This window comes from Oncorhynchus clarkii, chromosome 4, assembly GCF_045791955.1.
Source record: "Oncorhynchus clarkii lewisi isolate Uvic-CL-2024 chromosome 4, UVic_Ocla_1.0, whole genome shotgun sequence".
NCBI lineage: Eukaryota > Metazoa > Chordata > Actinopteri > Salmoniformes > Salmonidae > Oncorhynchus > Oncorhynchus clarkii.
In genome coordinates this window covers 44,113,668-44,126,293 of record NC_092150.1, presented here as the reverse complement: position 1 = coordinate 44,126,293, position 12,626 = coordinate 44,113,668, and the positions used below count along the sequence as shown (strand labels likewise).

Below are 12,626 nucleotides of genomic sequence, written 5' to 3'. Positions count from 1 at the left end.
GAAAAGATTGGGTCCCCAGATCCTCAAAAAGTTGACTGGTTGTATTGGTATTGCAACTGCTAGGCATCTGACCGTAAGGCACTACAGAGTGTGTAACAGCCCATCACTGGCGTCAAGATTCCTGCCATCCAGGACCTTAATACTAGGCGTGTCAGAGGAAGGCCTTGACTTGGTATCAGTACCCCCAGTATAAAGCCTCATTATTGTTATTTTAATGTTACTTTTTAAAGCATTTTTTACTTTAGTTTATTTAGTAATATTTTCTTAACTCTATTTTCTTTAAACTGCATTGCTGGTTAAGGGCTTGTAAGTAGGCAGTAAGGTCTACATCAATTGTATTTGGCGCATGAGACAAATACGATTTGATTTGATTTTAGTCTTCCTGGGGTTCGAACACGCAATTAAAATAACATTACAGACAAAATCATTTACAGTTTACATTGAAAGATGGAGACAAAAGGGATGCACATTTCAGTCAATTTTGCTGCCGACTAACCGACCCTCATTAACTGTTATTTTTTTCCCCACAGAGTAAAATGACATCACCTATAGAAAATAAAAGATGGAGGCGCTTTCCATTCATTCCATGCACCACGGAGCTCCGCTGACTATGCCTGTTTCGGATAATCTTTGGCGCTGCATTTGTGGCGCTGTCAATTCCAAGGTGATGAATCCCGGCCCAGGTTCGGCATTGCATTCGCTGATGTCGGCATTTTAAACGGCTTTGTGACTTGATAACCTATATTTAGAAGCTTTAATAGGGCCTACATTTCATTAAAGCTATGGTTTTGATGCATTTGATTTATCAACATAGAATTTTGTTGTATTGAGAGAGAATTTTCTTAGACGATTTGAATAAAATTGATCAGACATTTCGTAAATTCAAATGCACATTTTTACTCCTTTTTAGCATCCTGGCAAATTAACTTGACTAAATAAAATAATGGTTCCCCTGATAACCTACTCCTGTGTGAATTGCATGCGTACGAGGAACAGACATTTTCATTGAGAAGCAGCCAAATGTTAAAACCTTTAATTTCATTTTCTAAATTAAAACATTTATTTAAATTTGATATTAAAGGCATTTTGAAATAAATATTATACAATTTTGCATATCCTATTCTTCAAAAAGATTTTTCATAAATATGCAAAAAATTAATGGTTTTGTTTGTTCAAAATACTCTCAATAAGACAATGACAGAAACAACATTTGGCTACTATTATCCTACAATATATGCTAATTTTAACAACACTGTATTAACCTACATACAATATAGCCTAATTTTAATATACATTACCTGCATGTGTTTTTCCGAGGTACTGTCATCCTTTCTGCAGAGGAGATGTGTTTGCAGGAGCCTGAATGTGATGGGGTGTATGTTGAAGATGGACACCTTTCAGATGACATGGCGGTGGTTGCTCATTTTAGGGTTGCCAAGACATACTTGATCTCTGTCATTATTTGCCAGTGGTTTTCTGGGAGCTCGAGAGTCCTGGTCTCATGCAGCTTGGTGACAGTCCGGTTGGACAGCACGTCTGTCACTGCCCACCACTGCTCCACCAACCTCTCAAACATGTCACAGACCGAGTTCCAGTGGTCTTACACGACTGGATCAAATGAAATCAAATGTATTTGTCACATACACGTGTTTAGCAGATGTTATTGCAGGTGTAACGAAATGCTTGTGTTTCTAGCTCCAACAGTGCAGTAATATCTAACAATTTCACAACAATACACACAAATCTAAAGTAAAGGAATGGAATTAAGAATATATAAATATTTGGACGAGAAATGTATCTTAGTCATAAACTAAGTAGTGTCACAGGCCGGCTCTTAGCCTGTGGCAAAAATGAGGGGACACGAACAAGTATAGGCCAATCAAAAAGGTTATTTATTATAAACCAAAAACTATTAACTTTAAACAAAGAAAAGGGAATGAGGTGTGAAAGTATCATAATGTAGGGTGTATGTAAAGTGCAGGGATGCGTGAATGTGTGTGTGTGAATATGACTGAGTGAAAACTACATCAATTACAAAGGAACAAAGACAACAGGATCATACCTGGAGGAGCAGAGAGAGAGAGAGACGAGTGGTTAGTGAAGCAGTTTAAACACCCTGAGCCCAGGTGGCTCCAATCACTAACGACCCTTCTCTGCCTGCAGGAGGAACCGCCCCTGCAATGCAGAGGGGCCGTGACAGTAGAATAAGATACAGGAGAATAGGATAGAATTCAGTAGATGAGATGAGTAATGCAAAATATGTATACATTATTAAAGTGACTAGTGTTCCATTATTAAAGTGGCCAGTGATTTCAAGTCTATGTATAAAGGGCAGCAGTCTCTAATGTGCTAGTGATGGCTATTTAACAGTCTGATGACCTTGAGTTAGATGCCCCCTCTGCTGTTTCCTGAAGTCCACGATCAGCTCTTTTGTTGACATTGGCTGAGAGGTTATTTTCCTGGCACCACACTTCCTGGTCCCTCACCCTCCTCCTCCCTGTAGTCTGTCTTGTCATTGTTGGTAATCAGGCCAACTGCTGTTGTGTCATCTGCAAACTTGATGATTGAGTTGGAGACGTGCGTGGCCACTCAGTCATGGGTGAACAGGGCGTACAGTATGGGGCTGAGCAGGCATCCTTCTGGGACCCCAGTGTTGAGGATAAGCAAAGTGGAGGTGTTGTTTCCTACCTTAATCACCTGGAGGCGAAGGAAGGACCCAGTTGCACAGGGCGGGGTTCAGACCCAGGACCTTGAGCTTAATAATGAGCTTGGAGGGTACTATGGTGTTGAATGCTGAGCTCTAGTTAACGAGCAGCATTCTTACAGTGGTTCGTCTTTTAAAAGTTGCAGCGTACTGCAGCACAGCTTGCATGGTGCCGCAGAATTCTATGGCACGTTATTTAAGTGTCTACGACTGTTACCATTAATGCTAGTTATTGCTAGTTTGACCACCAGCGGGTAGCTTTGAAAAGCATTTCATAGCCTTCAATAGTGTCTGTACTAGAGAATTTTAAACCTTTTTTTGTAAGAACATAGTATATGGGACTGATTTAAAAGATTTTTTGCTAAATTAGATTAATATTATGGTATTTCTATTCCAAGATTAAACGAAAAACCCTTTGTGTTTCCGTTAGCATGGAACTTAAAATATGGAGCTGTACAACGTGACGGTTGGGAGTAGGCTACAGTACTGGGTTATTTAGCTAAAGAATCCCTGTGACATGCAGCCACGCAGGAGACCGGGGTTCAATTCCCCAATCGGGAATTGTCTAGTTAAATAAAGGTTACACTAAGAGCATAACATTTCTACACCCTAATTGTATAATTGTAGTCTAACCAATACCCAAACGGACATTCAGTGAAAAATAAAAATCTCATTGATTTATCAAGACCAGTCCCCATGCTTGTCTCAGTGCAGCGCGAAACGGTGCTAAAATAGTATTTTGCTTAAAATCCTATTGCTTCTAACTTCAATATGCTCTTTAAATAAATAAGACCTACACCACTTTTAACAGCACATTACTCAACACTAGTGAGACTCATGTCGCCTACATTATATAGAAAAATATGACGTGTCTCTCCGCCAATAATTACATATAGAGGATTGGAGGATTCTAAATGAAAACCAAAAGCCGTCTAATGGGTCTCCCGGTGGCGCCCGGTACGGGTATTGAACCAGTATCTGTAGCAACACATTTTGCACCACTCTGGAGGCCCCATCCACAAAGTATCAAAATACAGAGAGGTGTTGGTTAAGATACTGTACTGTAGTACTGTACATGGTGTCCAGGTCAGCCAAAACATGTATTTATTAAAGACTATCAGATGAATGAGTGAGTGAGTCACTCAGCTTTATGTAGGTGCCGGGATATATGACTGTGCCATCAACTTGATAATATATATAATAATATTTTTGAGGTTATTTTGTTTTGTAAAAGATGAAAGTTAGCGATTGTAATCTAAATAAAGGCCAAAATAATATTTGTAAAGGCCAAAACATTTATTTCTGTTTTTAGAGGGAGAGAAATGCTGGGCCAATTGTGCGCCGCCCTATGGGACTCCCAATCACGGTCGGATGTGATACATAATAATACTTTTTGTTCTATTATTTGTTTGTCTTTGGTGGATTAAACTGAAATTGCAACCAATCGCGGACGGTTGTGATACAGCCAACTAAGAAATACATTTAACGATAGCATTCTCCCCCTATCCTCCTTCTAGGAAAGTATTTTGTTCAGCTACAAACTAATAGCCATAATGCCGCTGTACAATGTGACCATGTGTGTTTAAAATTGTATTTTCCGGTAAAGCAACAATTTGTTTACCTTCATTAGACAACTTTCTTCCAATATTTCTGTAATTCAGTGATATTTATTCCCATTGTAATTCGTTACGGATCCAAAACTAAATAAACATCGGCATTTTGAAAAATTATTTTTATCATTATTTTATTCAGGAAAGCATGAAGATGCTGATGAATAAATACAGTACTGTACAGTATCTAATTTTACATTTGGATAATAAAGCATTTAGAAGATGTTAGCCAGCTGCATTTGGCTATAGCAGAACAGCATAACGGTCCGGACGGCCCTTGCTGTGCCTGTTGAGCAGTTGGTCAAGTTCTGTTGTCAGAAGAGGAATGGAAATGTCTGGGTGAACAGACGACCTGATGAACCCGCCAGGTATGTTGACTCTGCCTGTCAGACGTGGAGTTCCAGAGCTCACAGGTGTGACTGGCATGGATTGTGACTCCATCTTGTTCCTCGCCCTCTTCAAAGCGTCATTCTCCCCCTGACTCTCCGCCAATGCCGCCTGGCTCTGGACCAATGCATCAGCTGTCACCTGTATCTCTGCCCTCAGATAATGTTTCTCTTTCTGTTGGTCTGCCTTCAATGACTCGATCTCGGTCTTCAAAGTTTGAATCTGATCTATGTGCACCTTCATCAGATGAGCAGAATGGTACCGCCTTAGTCCCCATTGAATACAATGGCGTATGATAGAAACGGTAGGTCAAATAAGAATTAAAAGTTACTCCAACACACAAATGCTGCGTCACATTTTAATAATCTAGCAAAACAAATCGCTTTCTTGGCAACCATGCCCAGAGAAGGAGCTCCCGTGCCATAAGATGGAGATGATGGGACCTCAGTCCACCCTGATGGTTGATGTAAGCCACCACTGTGGTGTTGTCCGTTCTCACCAGGACATGTCTTCCCTTCAGATGTGGAAGGAAAGACCGCAGGGCCAGCAGAACAGCTCGCAGCTCTAGTGTATTGATGTGCCTGCCGCTCCAAGGGGGTAGCCAAAAGTCGCTGGCCGACCTGCCCTTGGTCACACCCTCCCAACCGATCTGGGAAGCAACTGGGCTGACCAGCTCCCGGCAGCACATCCTCAGCATCTCCACCCTACCTGAGAGAAAGGAGTGACAGTGCCACCTCAACAATGCCCTAAGGCACTGTGCGGTCACCCGCAGCTGGTGGTGACGGTGGCACTTCAGGTGCAGCCGGTGGGAATTGAACCACCGTTGAAGTGGCCGGAGATGGAGGAGGCCCAGGGGAATCAGCAACGAGGCCGCTGTCAGCAAGCCCAACAGGCGTTGTCAGGGCAGATACCACCAGCCCCTGCCGAAAGTGGTCAAAGCAAGATAAGATCACCTGAACCCTTCTGGTGGGCAGGCGTGCTCTCACCCTCTGGGTGGGTGTTAGACAACTCTCCTTGTCGTTTACAGTAATGCCCAGCCCGCCGATATGGGTCAGGAGCATGTCTCTGTCTGACAGGACCTGGGACCTGGTCGGGCACAAACAGCCAATCGTCCAGGTAATTGAGGATCAACAATCTTCTGGATGTGAGAGGTGCCAGTACAGTGCCCATGCACTTTGTAAGTGAGGGCTGCCAAGAAGAGGCCGAAGGGAAGAACCATGAATTCGTAAGCCATCCCTTCGAAAGCGAATCGGAGGTACTGCCAATGAGCTGGGTGAACAGGAACATGGAAGTATGCATCTTTTGTGTCCAGCGTAACAAACCACTGGTCCCTGGACACAGCCTGCAACACGCCGGCTGGGGACAGCATGTGGAACCTCAGTACCTTCAAGTACCCAGTGAGGTTGCGGAGGTGCAGAATATGTCAAATATGTTATTTTGTGGTCCCTCTTTTTGGGACCACAAAATAAATGGAGTAGAACCCACCTAGCCATTCTATCCTAGGGATAGCACCCTTGCCCAGGAGTGAGGAGATGTCCAGCTGCAGGGTTTTCTTTGTTTTCTTCGTGAGTAACTCCGTTAATTAAGGAACTCCAAAGTTAATGTCTCAACGTCGTGGATAGCCCACCACTATACTCTTACACTCTGCAGGGGAAAGAACAAGAAGAAAACAAACCTGCATGGTAATTAGCAGAGAATGTTAAAGCAATTCACACCACACACATAGAACAAGCCAGTCGGCAAGTTGTGTAAGGTAAATTACAGTGTGTGGCAGCAAGAGCCACCATACTAATGGATGTACACGGAGTTGTTGTGTAATGCTAACGAAACACAAGTACAACAAACCACGGGCGGAAGATACAGATCAACCGTGCGCAGCGAGTGGAGCACTCAAAATGAGGGGCTGCAAACAGCCTGTGAGTATACTTCTAAGCAAGATATTACACTTACCAGTGACTTACCAAGCGAACTTCAGAAAGTTTGTCCCTCAAACAATACGGAAGTCCGCTGAGAAAATGATACACAGGAATAAATCTGTAAATCCTCTCCTCGGATGTATCCCTCCGCAGCGGAGTGATAACAGTTTATTGGAGTGATCCAATATAGTGAAACATAACATTGTATTGCTAAGATGCTCAAACTTAACTTTATAGATACACTAGCTACACAGGATAAACTTTATCCCTCATGCTGGCCCTGACCAAACCGGTAAATCGCCCCTCACTATAGCTGCACTTCTCCACATGGCCAGAAGTGGTCTTCTTCCCTTTTAATGCTCTTATGCTCATCCTTGAAAAATATCATAAGGTCTAAAATAAATACCAATGTCGAAATACAGTACAAACAATTATCTAGGCTAAGTAAACAAAGTTATTTTTTTGATCTACTGTTCTGCTAATTAGCTAGCTAAAGTGTAGTCAGTGGCTAGCTAAGAAAGAGAAAAGGGATACAAATTAATGGATTGGGCACAGAAGTTCTCTGGGCACAAAGGTCTCTGATAACTCTGGTGAACGGTAGCTGACAGTGTCGGCTCGAGATGACGTGCAGGAATTTGTAGACTTGCTGAGGTCTTCTCTGTTGAGGTTTTGCTGAGGTTTTGCCGCTAGGTTTCATGGGTATAATGACGCGTCCACTGTGCCGGTCTATGTACACTGTACAAAAATATAAATGTAACCTGTTCCATGTTTCATGAGCTGAAATAAAAGATCCCAGAAATGTTCCATACTCACAAAAAGCTTATTTCTCTAAAATGTTGTGCACAAATTTGTTCACATCCGTGTTAGTGAGCATTTCTCCTTTGCCAAGATAATCCATCCACCTGACAGATGTGGCATATCAGGAAGCTGATTAAACAGTATGATCATTACACAGGTGCACCTTGTGCTAGGGACAATACAAGGACAATACAAGGCCACTCTAAAATGTGCAGTTGTCTCACAACACAATCCTCAAGTTTTGAGGGAGTGTGCAATTGGCATAATGACTACAGGAATGTCCACCAGAGCTGTTGCCAGATCATGTTATGTTAATTTCTCTACCATAAGCCGAACGGCATTTTAGAGAATTTGGCAGTACATCCAACTGGCCTCAGAACTGCAGACCATGTGTAACCACGCCAGCCTAGGACTTGCACAACCAGTTTCTTCACCTGCGGGGATGGTCTGAAACCAGCCATCCGGACGTCTGATGAATTTCTGCACAAACAAAGGGAAGCTCATCTGCATGCTCGTTGTCTTCACCAGGGTCTTGACCTGACTGCAGTTTTCCGTTGTAACCGACTTCAGTGGGCAAATGCTCAACTTCGATGGCTACTCCCATGCTGGAGAAGTGTACTCTTCACGGATGAACCAGTTTCAACTGTACCGGGCAGATGACAGACGTATGGCGTTGTGTGGGTGAGCGGTTTGCTGATGTCAACGTTGTGAACAGAGTACCCCCATGGTGGCGTTGGGGCTATGTTATGGGCAGGCATAAGCTACGGACATCGCACACAATTGCATTTTATCTATGGCAATTTGAATGCACAGAGATACCGTGATGAAATCCAGAGGCCCATTGTCGTGCCATTCATCCGCTGTCATTGTCGTGGAAGTACTTCTTAAAAATATCTCTTAGACACCAGAGCTTGTGAATTCAATATAGACTTTATTACAAAGTAACAAGCCGAATGTAATTTTCATCATAGGTACACTTCAACTATGACAGACAAAATTAGAAAAAAAATCCAGAAAATCACATTGTAGGATTTTTTATTAATTTATTTGCAAATTATGGTGGAAAATAAGTATTTGGTCACCTACAAACAAGCAAATTTCTGTCTCTCACAGACCTGTAACTTCTTCTTTAAGAGGCTCCTCTGTCCTCCACTCGTTACCTGTATTAATGGCACCTGTTTGAACTTGCTATCCTGTCCACAACCTCAAACAGTCACATTCCAAACTCCACTATGGCCAAGACCAAAGAGCTGTCAAAGGATACCAGAAACAAAATTGTAAACCTGCAGCAGGCTGGGAAGACCGAATCTGCAATAGGTAAGCAGCTTGGTTTGAAGAAATCCACTGTGGGAGCAATTATTAGGAAATGGAAGACATACAAGACCACTGATAATCTCCCTCGATCTGGGGCTCCACGCAAGATCTCACCCCGTGGGGTCAGAATGATCACAAGAACGGTGAGCAAAAATCCCAGAACCACACGGGGGGACCTAGTGAATGACTTGCAGAGAGCTGGGACCAAAGTAACAAAGCCTACCATCAGTAACACACTACGCCGCCAGGGACTCAAATCTTGCAGTGCCAGACGTGTCCCCCTGCTTAAGCCAGTACATGTAAAGCCATAACACACATGTTTTTTCAGCAGCAGACTATGATCAATAATGCCAAAAGCTATACTGAAGTCTAACAGCTCCCACAATAATCTTATCATCAATTTATTTTAGCCAATCATCAGTCATTTCTGTTAATGCCATCCATGTTGAGTTCCCTACCCTATAAGCGTGCTGAAAGTCAGTTGTTAATTTGTTTACTGTGAAACAGCATTGTATCTGGTCAAATACAAGGCTGATTTGTTGGCTGTTTGAAACAGTAAAGGCTGCTTCTTGGGTAACGGTATAACTTTTGCTTCCCTCCAGGCTTGAGGAACACACTTTCCTGTAGGCTTAGATTGAAGAGATGACAAATAGGTGTGCCAATATAGTCCACTACCATCCTGTCATTTTTCATTCAAATTATTAGTACCAGGTGGTGAGTCATTATTGATATATTTTTTCACCTCTTCCACACTCACTTTATGGAATTCAAAATTACAAAGCTTGTCTTTCATATTTTGGTCTGTTATGCATGGATAGTTTAAAGTTTGTTGCTGGCATGTCATGCCTAAATGTACTAATGTTGCCAATGAAAAAGTAATTAAAGGAGTTGGCAATATCAAAGGTTTTTGTGATGAATAAGTAATCTGTTCCAATGAAGGATGGAGACGAGTTTGCTTTTTTGCCCAAAATGTAATTTAAGTTGCTCCAAAGCTTTTTACTATCATCCTTTATGTAATTTATCTTTGTTTCATAGTACCGTTACTTCTTCTTTCATTTTAGTCTAGTCACATGACTTCTCAAGTTATAGTACATTTGCCAATCGGCTGTGCAGCCAGACTTATTTGCCATTCCCATTGCCTCGTCCCTCTCAACCATAACATTTTTCAAATCCTCATCAATCCATGGGGATTTAGCTGTTTATACAGTCAATTTCTTAATGGGTGTATGCTTATGAGTAACTAGAACAAGCTACACTACATCACCAAAAGTACGTGGTCACATGGTTGTCGAACATTCAATTCCAAAATCATGGGCATTCATATGGAATTGGTCCCCATTTGCTGCTAAAACAGCCTTCACTCGTCTGGGAAAGCTTTCCACAAGCCTATTAGAATCGGTTATTTCAGCCACACCCGTTGCTGACAGGTGTATAACATTGAGCACAAAGCCACGGAATCCCTATAGACAAACATTGGCAGTAGAATGGCCCATACTGATGAGCTCAGTGACTTTCAACGTGGCACCGTCATAAGATGACACCTTTCCAACAAGTCAGTTCGTCAAATTTCTGCCCTGCTAGAGATGCCACGGTCAAATGTAAGTGCTGTTATTGTGAAGTGGAAATGTCTAGGAGCAACAACAGCTTAGACGCGAACAGGAACGCCTAGTGCTGAAGCGTGTAGTGCAAAAAATAATCTGTCTTCAGTTGCAACACTCACTACTGAGTTCCAAACTGCCTCTGGAAGCAACGTCAGCACGAGAACTGCTCGTCTGGGTTTCCATGGCCGAGCAGCCGCACACAAGCCTAAGATCACCATGCACAATGCCAAGCATCGGCTGGTGGTGTAAAGCTCGACAGCAAATGGACTCTGGAGCAGTGGAAATGCGTTATCTGGAGTGATGAATCACGCTTCACCATCTGGCATTCCGACGGACAAACGCTACCTGCCCCAATGCATATTGCCAACTGTAATGTTTAAAGTAGGAGGAATAATGCTCTGGGGCCATGTTTCATGGTTCGGGCTAGGCCTCTTAGTTCCAGTAAAGGGAAATATAAACGCTACAGCATACAACAAAATTCTAGACGATTCTGTGCTTCCAACTTTGTGGCAACAGTTTGGAAAGGCCCTTTCCTGTTTCAGCATGACAATGCCCCTGTGCACAAAATGAGGTCCATACAGAAATGGTTTGTCGAGATCCATGTGGAAGAACTTGAAAGGCCTGCACAGAGCCCTGACCTCAACCCCATCGAACACCGTTGGGATGAATTGGAGCTCCGACTGCGAGCCACGCCTAATCGCCCAACATCAGTGCCTGACCTCACTAATGCCCTTGTGGCTGAAGCAAGCAATGTTCCAACATCTCTGTTCCAATATCTAGTGGAAAGCCTTCTCAGAAGAGCGGAGGCTGTTACATCAGCGAAGGGGGGAGATCAACTCCATATTAATTAACCTCTTGAGACTAGGGGGCAGTATTTTCATTTTTGGAAAAATAACGTTCCCAAACTAAACAGGCTATTTCTCAGGACAAGATGCTAGAATGTGCATATAATTGACAGCTTAGGATAGGAAACACTCTAAAGTTTCCAAAACTGTAAAAATATTGTCTGTGAGTATAACAGAACTGATATTGCAGGCGAAAGCCTGAGAAAAATCCAATCAGGAAGTGACTCTTATTTTGAAACCTCTGCGTTCCTATGCCTCCCTATTGAGCTTTGAAAGGGATATCAACCAGATTCCTTTTTCTATGGCTTCCCTAATGTGTCCACAGTCACAAGACATAGTTTCAGGCTTTTATTTTGAAAAATGAGCGTGAACAACAACATTGCGTCAGTGGTCAGCTGGTGGCTCTGAGTGATTTGTGCATAATAGACAAAGGCGGCCATTGCTCCTCTCGCTCCTACTAAGAAGCCAATTGTCCCGGTTGATTTATTATCGAATAGATATTTGAAAAACACCTTGAGGATTGATTATGAAAAACGTTTGCCATGTTTCTGTCGATATTATGGATCTAATTCGGCGTTGTCATGACCGCAATTTCCGGTGGATCTCTCAACAAACGTGAAGAACAAACAGAGTTATTTCGGCTATAAATATAATCTTTATGGAACAAAATGAACATTTGCTGTCTAACTGGGAGTCTCGTGAGTGAAAACATCCGAAGCTCATTAAAGGTAAACGATTTAATTTGATTGCTTTTCTGATTTTCGTGACCATGCTGCCTGCTGCTAGCTGGACATAATGCTATGCTAGGCTATCGATTAACTTACACAAATGCTTGTCTTGCTTTGTCTGTAAAGCATAATTTCAAAATCTGAGACGACAGGGTGATTAACAAAAGGCTAACCTTTCACTATATTTCACTTGTAATTTCATGAATATGAATATTTTCTAGTAAGATTTTTTGTCCGTTGCGTTATGCTAATTAGTGTAGTTGATGACAATTCTCCAGGAGGGGTAGTTCTCAGAAGTTAATGCCCATGATATTGGAATGTGATGTTCAACGAGCAGGTGTCCACATATATTTGCCCATGTAGTGTATTACGATCACTACATCTGATGGGTGTGGATACTGCTTTAAAACTTTAGTAAAGATGTGATTAAATTCTTCGCTGTGCTGTTTGTATATACCCTGGTAGGTTGACTGATTGACTGAACCAGACTGCAGGCACTGGTAGCAGTGCAGGGCTCTGGCAGTGCTCCTCCTGCTCCTCCTTGCACAAAGGCGGAGGTAGCGGTCCTGCTGCTGGGTTGTTGCCCTCCTACGCCTCCTCCACGTTTTCTGATGTACTGTCCTGTCTCCTGGTAGCGCCTCCATGCTCTGGACCCTGCACTGACAGACACAGCAAACCTTCTTGCCACAGCTCGCATTGATGTGCCATCCTGGATGAGCTGCA

General features: G+C 42.7%; 1 protein-coding gene across 1 annotated transcript in view; it reads left to right on the top strand.

Moving 5' to 3' along the window:
* LOC139407989 (rho guanine nucleotide exchange factor 18-like) overlaps window positions 1-6,797 on the top strand; it is a 35,918-nt gene extending 29,121 nt beyond the window's left edge. The window contains exons 18-21 of the mRNA XM_071151839.1: window positions 5,106-5,167; window positions 5,474-5,694; window positions 6,014-6,098; window positions 6,771-6,797. Of these exons, the coding sequence (XP_071007940.1) occupies window positions 5,106-5,167; window positions 5,474-5,694; window positions 6,014-6,098; window positions 6,771-6,797 (395 nt within the window). The remainder of the gene's footprint in view (window positions 1-5,105; window positions 5,168-5,473; window positions 5,695-6,013; window positions 6,099-6,770) is intronic.
* The last annotated feature ends 5,829 nt before the right edge of the window (window positions 6,798-12,626 follow it).